The sequence below is a fragment of the Saccoglossus kowalevskii genome, chromosome 4, assembly GCF_978046115.1.
Source record: "Saccoglossus kowalevskii chromosome 4, keSacKowa6.1, whole genome shotgun sequence".
NCBI classification, from domain to species: Eukaryota; Metazoa; Hemichordata; class Enteropneusta; family Harrimaniidae; genus Saccoglossus; species Saccoglossus kowalevskii.
The window spans coordinates 42,180,224-42,192,467 of NC_140644.1; the positions used below are offsets into that span (position 1 = coordinate 42,180,224).

General features: G+C 37.6%; 1 protein-coding gene across 2 annotated transcripts in view; it reads right to left on the reverse strand.

The window, feature by feature from the left end:
* Positions 1-2,582: 2,582 nt before the first annotated feature.
* Positions 2,583-12,244, reverse strand: part of LOC100373368 (F-box/WD repeat-containing protein 7) — a 126,014-nt gene continuing 116,352 nt past the window's right edge. Inside the window, exons 8-12 of one of the 2 annotated variants that reach the window (XM_002736325.4) lie at positions 11,977-12,090; positions 7,507-7,688; positions 5,330-5,555; positions 4,812-5,022; positions 2,583-4,573 (exon numbers count right to left, since the gene is read on the reverse strand). In XM_002736325.4, the coding sequence (XP_002736371.1) occupies positions 4,299-4,573; positions 4,812-5,022; positions 5,330-5,555; positions 7,507-7,688; positions 11,977-12,090 (1,008 nt within the window). In that variant the 3' untranslated portion in view covers positions 2,583-4,298. Of the gene's footprint in view, positions 4,574-4,811; positions 5,023-5,329; positions 5,556-7,506; positions 7,692-11,976; positions 12,091-12,244 lie in introns of both variants that reach the window. The other variant, XM_085498137.1, reaches the window with a different exon arrangement.

Sequence of the window (12,244 nt, forward strand, 5' to 3'; positions counted from 1 at the left end):
AAAAGCTTTGAAGTCAGGAAGCAGGGTCTTACTTGACATCTTAATGCCTGCTGTCAATTTAGTAATTTTATATTAGTTAGTAATTTAGAGATTGTATTTGTTATTTAGAATATTGTGTTTCTGTTTTGTTTTTATATATATTTTTCTCCTTGTACTTTGTGACCATTTTCTTTCACTCCGGGGATTGTGTAAGAGTCAATATTAAGTAAATAAATAAATAAAAAAATTATGAATTCTGAACGGCTCTTCAAATCTATACCACTCTGTATCGTTCGCGAACGCAACTTTATATGTGTCCAATATTAGAGCCGGTACAATATTGTAACACATTCTATATCTCAGCGATATAGCTATTGTATACACATACCTTTTTTATTATGGTTTGCACAAACGTTGAATAGCCGTCAAAAATTCAAATATATTTAGTTTTTAACTATCTATAATTATATCCACGCAATTTGACCCTTTGGCCCAGATTTGATTGCCTTGGAATATTTTATTTTAAACAATATTCTGACGTTACTTACTGCCCCCAAAATGTTTCAACACAATTGCGGTATGACTGTCCGATTTACAAAGTACATCGGGTAATATATTAATAACCGTTCTCACCAATCGCTAGCTTAGGAGAGAGTAGGAAATCAAACGGCCGCAGGTCGCCCGCCTTTTATGCATAGATTTCATGACGCAGTCTAACCGCGGTCGGGAACGAAAGGCTGGCACAGCAATTCACACTTTTTGTCAAGACCATGAATGAACAGAAAGGACTGGGAAATTAAAAAGATCATATTGCCACAAAGTTAAATAAATTTGGCTGCACAAAAGCTTGGAAACTAGTTTATAATAGTTTGCAAAAGACAGAGTGATCAACGACATCATTTTGGGACGCAATTGCGTAACTTACTGCGCGGCGATGTTGACATCAAGTGTGTGTTGACCGAAGTTTGACCCCCAAGTCACGCACTGAACTAGCGCGTTACCTTAGCAATCTTTTTCTTTCACGCTCCGCGCGTCGATCTTGTAAAATTGTTATTAGTTCTGACGGTGCTGTACGCAAACTTGTATATTTTAAGGTAGTTTACTTAGTGCGCTGCTTTTCTAATTACGCAAATTTCAAGCTGTTTACAATATTGTACTGGCTCTAAAAAATTCAACATTGTAATATATCGCTTTCATAATAATTACGCAAACTCAGTTATTTAATATTGGACACTGATGATGTTTCGTCCGCGAACGATACAATGTGGTATAGATTTGAAGAGTAGTTCGGAATTTAAAAATAGTTAGTACTGTACCACTTAAAGGGGCACCTTCCAGTTAATCCTAATCTCACAACAAATTTACTTTCTGGATTAAAATAACAATGGATAACAAAAGATAGATTAACATTGTAAACAACATAAACAATAGTGTCCAATGATTCTTTAGTGCAATCCATGGGATTGAGCGGTTCCCCTTTAAAACCACTATTTCGATCACTCCTGTGCCAGTGACCAGTGTTTGGGCGACCGGTCGGTGTTTTCAATGAGACAACGAGAGAAAAATTACGATAAAAATGCAGTCGTTTTCCGGTCGGAAATTAAGCGATAAGCCATCGATTAAAAGTGGGAAGTTGGGCGAAATGAGTACTGTAGTTCAAGTGATATTAGCGTATTTCTAATTCAGTTTTTATCTCGGACAATATTTATTTACTCACTGTTCACTATAGCCAGAACGCTGTACGTGTCTTCACTTTCAGGTTAGTTCTTCTGCCGATTTCCCGCAACCAACAACTTGATTTTTTTTATTTGGGATTTCGAGAAACTTAACATGAATCGTTATGGCATTCATAACACAACACCTCGCTATGTTACAACTTTTGAGTTGTCAGTTAACAAGGCCTAGTAGCATTTATGTGGGATTGACGTACTAGAATGAATGGGTTCAATTATCAGTGTTCACTGATGACATCATTTGACTGGCCCTCTAGAGGTGAAATAACGCCAGGCAAAGCGGAAGTTTGTCGTCTGCTTCACAGCCCGTTTTATACCCAATATTTAAGGCATTTCGCAGCACATACAAGTTATTTTTATTGACAGAATTCATTCATAGATTTCAAATTTCATGTACAGAGTGTCACAAGCCACACCTCTGCTCCCTTTTAATCATCAGTTGCCAAGTCAATATTCAGTTTGGACCAGTGTTGAGAATGTAAACTGCTGTAATCTAAACAATATTCAGGACCATTCACTTTCGATATCCACACCCACTACACACAGGGGAAGTAGATCGGCAAGCTCCACCAGTGATAGGCTGAATGGTGGCCTTTTTCGCTGAATGGTAGCTCATTTTCCAGTCAGCGAAATAAACAAAATTAAAACCCAGTGAATAATTAACCCTCTTACAGTAGTTAGCATTACCATATATGTTGATCAGTACTTGTGTGCAATGTCTTCAATAAAGCACTGTGTGAATGTCTATCTGCAATAGTAATGTAAGTGTATACGAACTAATGGACACTGCACGGACATTTGCAACCACTGTATCCCCTTTTTGCAACATGTGGGGATAATAAACGCCTAGTCCTAATTATTGACAAATAGTTTTGGTGTTGGTAAAACTTTATTGCACTTTTACCAATCCAATACATATGAATCCACTTTTTTGATAAACTAGTACAATGGTTTAAAAATGCTTTCTTTGTTGCATGTTCAATAATACAACACATGTCAGTATTGGGGTGGAGACCCAGGTTCAGAAATGCTCTCAAATTCCCTGTTATTGTAATCTATAATATGCATCATTGACAAACATAATCAACTTGTGGCATGCAGGAATGGTTACGGGGGTGTTCCTATGCTTGTTCAGGTACAATAAATATTGTAATTACGAACTTTACCCCCCTTTAATTTGATGCATTCCTAATTGTATGTAAATGGTATCACCAAAGTTTCACACAAAAAAATTCAAAAGCTATAAAAACAATAAAGAGGTGTGGTCTTACAAAAAAAGGGGTGGGGAATTAAATTTTGGTAAAAAACAACAAAAAATACACCTGAACGAACCTGAGTCTCACTAATCTAATTGTCCCCAGAAACTCCCCAAGTATGAATATATACAGTCTAATCTCTCGATTCATGGCATAGTTGCCTGGTTCCTTGGCAAGTGATTCATTAAGGCAAACAAAAAGACTAATTATCCACAAACAATGCCACATTCAATTTAAACTGTTTTCAAACGAGAATTGATATGGCTCTGTATCTATTATATACTGGCACATTGCAGGAACAGGCATGGCATCAAAAACCCACACAATTTAAAATGCAGATTAATATAGCGCCCTCTTTGGTACAAATTCCATCCTCATGGGATACTTGCTTTCAGCGCAGTTAAGATCAAAAGTTGTTGACCCAGGCACACTTTCTGCAGCCCACATCTACAGAATGTGGTACAAATTAATATGGCAAATAATCCTGAAGGGAAGTTGGACCTCACAAAATATAAACCAAGAGGTTTTTGTTCATTTCCACTAAAAGAACAAATATTTAAAAACTTCAACAGTAAAATTACTAGATAAAGAATGAATCTGTTGCCAAGTGAACCAGTCAATACTTGACAAGAAACATTTAAAAAATATAAAAAAACAACTGCAACTTTGACCTATTTAAGCAGGTTTTGTCACAGCATTGCTCCAACTAGGATGATCTCGCAAGTTCCTCCGTGGTCATATCGCAAGATTTGGAAGTAGGAGCTTCGTCAGCATATGAAGAAAATGTACCACAATGTTTTATTTTAAAAACTATCATGACAGAAGTCTGGGATGCAGCAGATTAATACTTGAGTTGCAGGAAATCCTATCCTTTTGACCAACTATTGGCTACATCCAGAATTCTTCATACCAAGGGTCAGTTTTAATTTGTTTTCAAAAAAATAAACATGTCATGCTGCAGATGTCATCTTGATACTTGGGTCTTCAAAAAACATTCACATAAACAATCTATATGTCAGAAAACGTCTCACAAATGGTTCAAGTTGGATGGGTGTAATCCCTGAATATTCCAATTTCCGTGAAAAGATTGAAACACTAATTCTCATCAAGTTGAATGTCAAAACTGCTAGAAAAGGCTGTTAAGCAGCAGTACTTCAGTTGGTCAACACACACAGTTCCTTATTACTACAGATGTATTATTACAATCTTTCAAACTTGTTCACATGTTTATGTCCGGAGACATCAAGCCTCCGTCGTTGGTTTCCATAGACACAGCTTCATTAAATCATAACCGAGAGGAAAGCACTCCTTCATCCCATTTCACCTTATTTCATAATCTCTTTTCGTCAACATCAAAATCTAAAACTAAAAGTTTGGTTTCCTCTGTACCATTGCGGCTTCCCACTGCACATACTAATTTGGTTTGACTGGCCCGTATTCTCCACACCACACCCCCGCTACCACCGCTTTCTAGTGTCACTAAATTGCGAATGAATTCTCCTGTATTTAAGTCCCAGATTTTAACAGTCCCATCATCAGAGCTTGTTATAACAAATTTTTTATTGAATTGTAGACATGTGACTGCACTCTGGTGTTTGTTAGGCCCTGAAATAAAAAGTAAATGAGAGACTTGTAAGTTATCAAAACAAAATTAATTTCATGCCAGGAATAATAATACAAAATTATATCGTACAAAAGTAGAAACTGCCATGTAAAAAATATACACACACACAGGGCAAGCAGAATTCATCTTTGAGATACATAGTCAGATGTGAAACCTAAAACATATGAAATTATACAACTGAAATTAATCATTCTACTGTAAGATGTTGGAATCTCTTACCCTGTAATGTTTGTAGACACTGGCCTGATTGGATGTCCCATATTTTAACAGTAGAGTCAGCATTTCCTGAGACAAGTATATTATCTTTAAGTTCCATGCCACTAGTTAATGATTGATGTCCCATTAGAGTATGTTTACATTCACCTGATTCCACGTCCCATACACGTATACTGGTGTCTAACGAACCGCTCACCACGTGAACGCCATCAAACTGAATAGAAATAGAATTCATCATTATACACAAGAGACAGAGGCTCCTGAAATGGTTCAAGCATTATAGTTAGTGTACAGGTGTTACGTCATCACACAATAGGGTGTTTACACAAAAATCTGATATAATATGAATGAATGAAATAAAAGAATTCTAAATTTTGTTGACATTCTATGGATTAACACTGAAGAATTCAGAAATTTGTGGATATCCCTCAGATTTATTACAGAAGATAGAAGAATTCTGAAATTTGAGGAGGTTCCATGGATTTACACAGAAGATAAACTGAGTGTCATGCCATCCTCACCTGTAATGAGTATACTCTATTGGTATGACCTTGTAATGTATGAAGACACTCTTCAGTCTCTGGATTCCATACTTTTACCATATAGTCGTAAGCACCACTGACAACCCGCCTGCCATCATACTGTACACATCTGACAGCGGCTACATGACCCATCAACACATGTAAGCACTGTCCGGTATCTATGTCCCACACTCGTAGCGTTGCATCTCTTGAGCCGCTGACAACTCTGAAAGAACGTTAACAATCACTTGATACATGGTGCCATTCATATAACACAACATGGGGTTGTCATGTGTAAACTACATATCAAAATCAATGTAATACCTTGATGACACTGTCACACTATGCACTGCCTAAAACACACACTGTATAGTCTATAAGCTAATCAATTCCCACCCATGATAAACAAAATGAAATTATGTACACTATACATTATTAGGAGGATACCGAAAAGTATGCATGAAGACAGTACAGCGAGAGTATCGATCAACGCGCAGCGGAGGTCAATACGACCATGTACTGTCTGAGTGTATATTTTGAGGTATCCTCGTAATAACCTTATTATTATACATCTTTCCCTCCCAAGGATATATCATGTTAATGCCGAAATCCAACAAATTCAGAACAGATTTCGTGAACTTCTTTGTTTCGAGTTTGGTTAAACCCAGAGGGCTGCCATGCAAGTAATATTAAGAGGCAACGTTTTATCATATACATATGCAAAAATAAGACACAGATGGAATGCAGAAGGATGAAGTATTACCACTGTGAAAACTGAGTGTATGTGCATGTGAGGTCAAAATGCATAAATTTTCAACATGAAGAATCATGACTGTGCCTTCTATGGTTATAATGCACACAAGACAGCATATTCCCAAGATGGTGTATACTGCCCTCTGCAGCTGAGTATTCCCTCTGTGGAAACTGCATAATACTGTAAAACATGTTGAAATACCCACATACAATTTTAGCAAATTTCACACAATGCATGAATAACAGAATCTTAATTTAGCTAAAGTGCCAACAATCTCATTGTGAGAAAAAACTTACAGACAATTTTGAATTAGCGACATCTTTAAATAAAGAAATCACAGAAAACCTAAAATAAAATGCTAGCTGAAAAGACATGTTCTACAGTATATATATATATAAACAGGCAGCCTATCGGCTGAGATAGCTCCGCTGTTAGCAATGCACATTTCAATTAAAGAACTGAAGACATCATTAGAAAATGAACAATATGTATAGTATCAAAGCAATTGGACTTACAGTTTTTAAAAAGAAGTCGAAAATATCACTTTCTACCAAAAATGACAAAAATATTCACCAAAATTAGAGAATTAAAGATATCATTACAAAATGAACAAATCTGAGAGAGGTCCACATGTAGTACCTATATATGTAATATCAAAGCAATTGGACTTGCGGTTTTCAACAACAAGTCGAAAATATCACTTTTTACCAAAAATTACAAAAATATTCACCAAAATTAGAGAATTAAAGATATCATTACAAAATGAACAAATCTGAGAGAGGTCCACATGTAGTACCTATATATGTAATATCAAAGCAATCGGACTTGCGGTTTTCAACAAGAAGTCGAAAATATCACTTTTTACCAAAAATGACAAAAATATTCACCAAAATTAGAGATATCATCACAAAATGAACAAATCTGAGAAAGGTCTACATGTAGTATCTATATATGTAATATCAAAGCAATTGAACTATTGGTTTTTAACAAGAAGTCGTAAATATCACTTTTTACCAAAAATGACAAAAATATTCACCAAAATTAAAGAATTAAAGATATCATTACAAAATGAACAAATCTGAGAGAGGTCCACATGTAGTACCTATATATGTAATCACTCAATCACTCATATGATAAGCTCCGCTCGACAAAGTCGACAGCGAAGCTAAAAATATCACTTTTTACCAAAAATGACAAAAATATTCACCAAAATTAGAGAATTGAAGATATCATCATGAAATACATGTATGAGGTCTACCCAAGGTACATATACACCAAGTATCAAAGCATTCAGGCTTGTAGTTTTCAAGAAGAAGTCGAAAAAGTAAAACGTTGACACGGATGACAAACAAACACTCGTATGATAAGCTCTGCTCGACAAAGTCGACAGCGGAGCTAAAAATGGTGAAATAAAACAACTTACTTATTGCCATGGAGACACATACATCTGACAGTTGATGTATGTCCATATAAGGTATGTATACATTGGCCGGTATCTGCATTCCATACTTTTAATGTCCTATCTGTTGAGCCACTGATTATAATATTATTAGACATCTGTGAGGACCAAACACCTCCAGTATGACCAACCAATGTTCGTAGACACTGCTTGAAAAAAAAAATGACAGCATTTAAGTTACTCAAAGACAAAGATTAACATATAGCAATCAAGTAATATGATTCACAGTGTGATGTAATACTGATCAGAATATCAGCATCAGATATACATGTATTTGTATTCAGTGTTATAGTTCCACTGTCCATACTCTGCTATTTCACTGTTGAAATGTACATGTGATAAATAAATAAATAAATAATCAAACAATACTGTCTCTTAGGATGACGTAATTACCACCAGAGTCGTATCAATCCGTGTCACAGGAGAGGAATAAGTAAGAGAAAATATTGTGGGATTATATATAAGAATGTCCTACATTAGCTCAGTTCTGTGTGATAATTATAATCCTGATACTGTGTTATAAAAATCTAGACCGACCGACTATAACAAAATACATCAAAATATCAACAACAATACACAATGCTTCTTGAATTATTATTAAGAATCATATTAATTTGAATATTTCTGGTACTTTCAAATGTCAGCTAAAATGTGCGCGAGTCACGTATCTTTGATACGTCATTTCAAATTCTCTCATCCACAATGTCTCAGCACCCAGAAATGTGTTTCACCCTTATCTAGAGGCTATTTTACAGATTGAGTTGACTCTATTAAACCTAGAAATAAGGTTATACCAATGCATCCCCAAAACTAAATATACTAAAGCCCCCCCCCCCCCCCCAACCAAAATATATTTCTTAATCACAACACATTTAAGAATAATGATATGGTATGCGGTTGAGACAGGATGCTCTACAGTGTATACGTGATATGGTATGCGGTTGAGACAGGATGCTCTACAGTGTATACGTGATATGGTATGCGGTTGAGACAGGATGCTCTACAGTGTATACGTGATATGGTATGCGGTTGAGACAGGATGCTCTACAGTGTATACGTGATATGGTATGCGGTTGAGACAGGATGCTCTACAGTGTATACGTGATATGCGGTTGAGACAGGATGCTCTACAGTGTATACGTGATATGGTATGCGGTTGAGACAGGATGCTCTACAGTGTATACGTGATATGGTATGCGGTTGAGACAGGATGCTCTACAGTGTATACGTGATATGGTATGCGGTTGAGACAGGATGCTCTACAGTGTATACGTGATATGGTATGCGGTTGAGACAGGATGCTCTACAGTGTATACGTGATATGGTATGCAGTTGAGACAGGATGCTCTACAGTGTATACGTGATATGGTATGCGGTTGAGACAGGATGCTCTACAGTGTATACGTGATATGGTATGCGGTTGAGACAGGATGCTCTACAGTGTATACGTGATATGGTATGCGGTTGAGACAGGATGCTCTACAGTGTATACGTGATATGGTATGCGGTTGAGACAGGATGCTCTACAGTGTATACGTGATATGCGGTTGAGACAGGATGCTCTACAGTGTATACGTGATATGGTATGTGGTTGAGACAGGATGCTCTACAGTGTATACGTGATATGGTATGCAGTTGAGACAGGATGCTCTACAGTGTATACGTGATATGGTATGCGGTTGAGACAGGATGCTCTACAGTGTATACGTGATATGGTATGCGGTTGAGACAGGATGCTCTACAGTGTATACGTGATATGGTATGTGGTTGAGACAGGATGCTCTACAGTGTATACGTGATATGGTATGCGGTTGAGACAGGATGCTCTACAGTGTATACGTGATATGGTATGCGGTTGAGACAGGATGCTCTACAGTGTATACGTGATATGGTATGCGGTTGCGACAGGATGCTCTACAGTGTATACGTGATATGGTATGCGGTTGAGACAGGATGCTCTACAGTGTATACGTGATATGGTATGCGGTTGAGACAGGATGCTCTAACAGTGTATACGTGATATGCGGTTGAGACAGGATGCTCTACAGTGTATACGTGATATGGTATGCGGTTGAGACAGGATGCTCTACAGTGTATACGTGATATGGTATGCGGTTGAGACAGGATGCTCTACAGTGTATACGTGATATGGTATGTGGTTGAGACAGGATGCTCTACAGTGTATACGTGATATGGTATGCGGTTGAGACAGGATGCTCTAACAGTGTATACGTGATATGCGGTTGAGACAGGATGCTCTACAGTATATACGTGATATGGTATGTGGTTGAGACAGGATGCTCTACAGTGTATACGTGATATGGTATGCGGTTGAGACAGGATGCTCTACAGTGTATATGTGATATGGTATGTGGTTGAGACAGGATGCTCTACAGTGTATACGTGATATGGTATGTGGTTGAGACAGGATGCTCTACAGTGTATACGTGATATGGTATGCGGTTGAGACAGGATGCTCTACAGTGTATACGTGATATGGTATGCGGTTGAGACAGGATGCTCTACAGTGTATACGTGATATGGTATGCGGTTGAGACAGGATGCTCTACAGTGTATACGTGATATGGTATGCGGTTGAGACAGGATGCTCTATAGTGTATACGTGATATGGTATGCGGTTGAGACAGGATGCTCTACAGTGTATACGTGATATGCGGTTGAGACAGGATGCTCTACAGTGTATACGTGATATGGTATGCGGTTGAGACACAGGATGCTCTACAGTGTATACGTGATATGGTATGTGGTTGAGACAGGATGCTCTACAGTGTATACGTGATATGGTATGCGGTTGAGACAGGATGCTCTACAGTGTATACGTGATATGGTATGCGGTTGAGACAGGATGCTCTACAGTGTATACGTGATATGGTATGCGGTTGAGACAGGATGCTCTACAGTGTATACGTGATATGGTATGCGGTTGAGACACAGGATGCTCTACAGTGTATACGTGATATGGTATGCAGTTGAGACAGGATGCTCTAACAGTGTATACGTGATATGCGGTTGAAACAGGATGCTCTACAGTGTATACGTGATATGGTATGCGGTTGAGACAGGATGCTCTACAGTGTATACGTGATATGGTATGCGGTTGAGACAGGATGCTCTACAGTGTATACGTGATATGGTATGCGGTTGAGACAGGATGCTCTAACAGTGTATACGTGATATGCGGTTGAGACAGGATGCTCTACAGTGTATACGTGATATGGTATGCGGTTGAGACAGGATGCTCTACAGTGTATACGTGATATGGTTATGCGGTTGAGACAGGATGCTCTACAGTGTATATGTGATATGGTATGCGGTTGAGACAGGATGCTCTACAGTGTATACGTGATATGGTATGCGGTTGAGACAGGATGCTCTACAGTGTATACGTGATATGGTATGCGGTTGAGACAGGATGCTCTACAGTGTATACGTGATATGGTATGTGGTTGAGACAGGATGCTCTACAGTGTATACGTGATATGGTATGCGGTTGAGACAGGATGCTCTACAGTGTATACGTGATATGGTATGCGGTTGAGACAGGATGCTCTACAGTGTATACGTGATATGGTATGCGGTTGAGACAGGATGCTCTACAGTGTATACGTGATATGGTATGCGGTTGCGACAGGATGCTCTACAGTGTATACGTGATATGGTATGCGGTTGAGACAGGATGCTCTACAGTGTATACGTGATATGGTATGCGGTTGAGACAGGATGCTCTAACAGTGTATACGTGATATGCGGTTGAGACAGGATGCTCTACAGTGTATACGTGATATGGTATGCGGTTGAGACAGGATGCTCTACAGTGTATATGTGATATGGTATGCGGTTGAGACAGGATGCTCTACAGTGTATACGTGATATGGTATGCGGTTAAGACAGGATGCTCTAACAGTGTATACATGCTCACAAATGTGTACTATAAAATACATCTTTTTAACTAGCATGTTATTTTAGCTAATTTAGCTCATCCTAACTATCGCTAATTTGAATATGTAACTAATTTAAAATATAGTATATTCTCCCAATGAAATTTTTGGTACTTTATATAGCATACGTACCTGGCAAATTTGCTAAAATGGCATATAACTATTTCAAAACGTTTTACAGTATACCAAATTTATTAAAATTGTGTTGTGCTGTAATTACTATACTTATTTATTAAATTTGATATGGTGGTTTATGAGATATCCTCTATGTATTTTATTTTAGTGACTTCTAAAAAATACATTTCTTCTACATTCTGGCATATTTTCAAGTCTAAATTAATATTCCAACTATGTTCTTACAATGTGCCGCCCCCTAGTGGCCAGAAAAAAAAACAATTTATGAATTCTGTTCTCAACACAACAAAGATAGGTGATATTTATGCAATATTTGCACTATTAGTTTTTAAACACTTACCTTCCCCGTTGTAGCTGACCATACTTTGAGTGTATTATCATCTGACCCACTGACTATTCGCTGTCCGCAAAACTGTAGACATGTAATAACATGGTCATCATGACCTTTTAGCACCTACAAAGTCAAGAATATCATTACTAAATCAATTTCCATCAATTATTAAAGCTTATTTCCGCATTGTGCACCTGTGTTTCGAAACACTGAAAACTAATTTTGTGTCCAATGACCTATTTCAATGAATTCCAGATGAGATGGCGACTATTTTCCA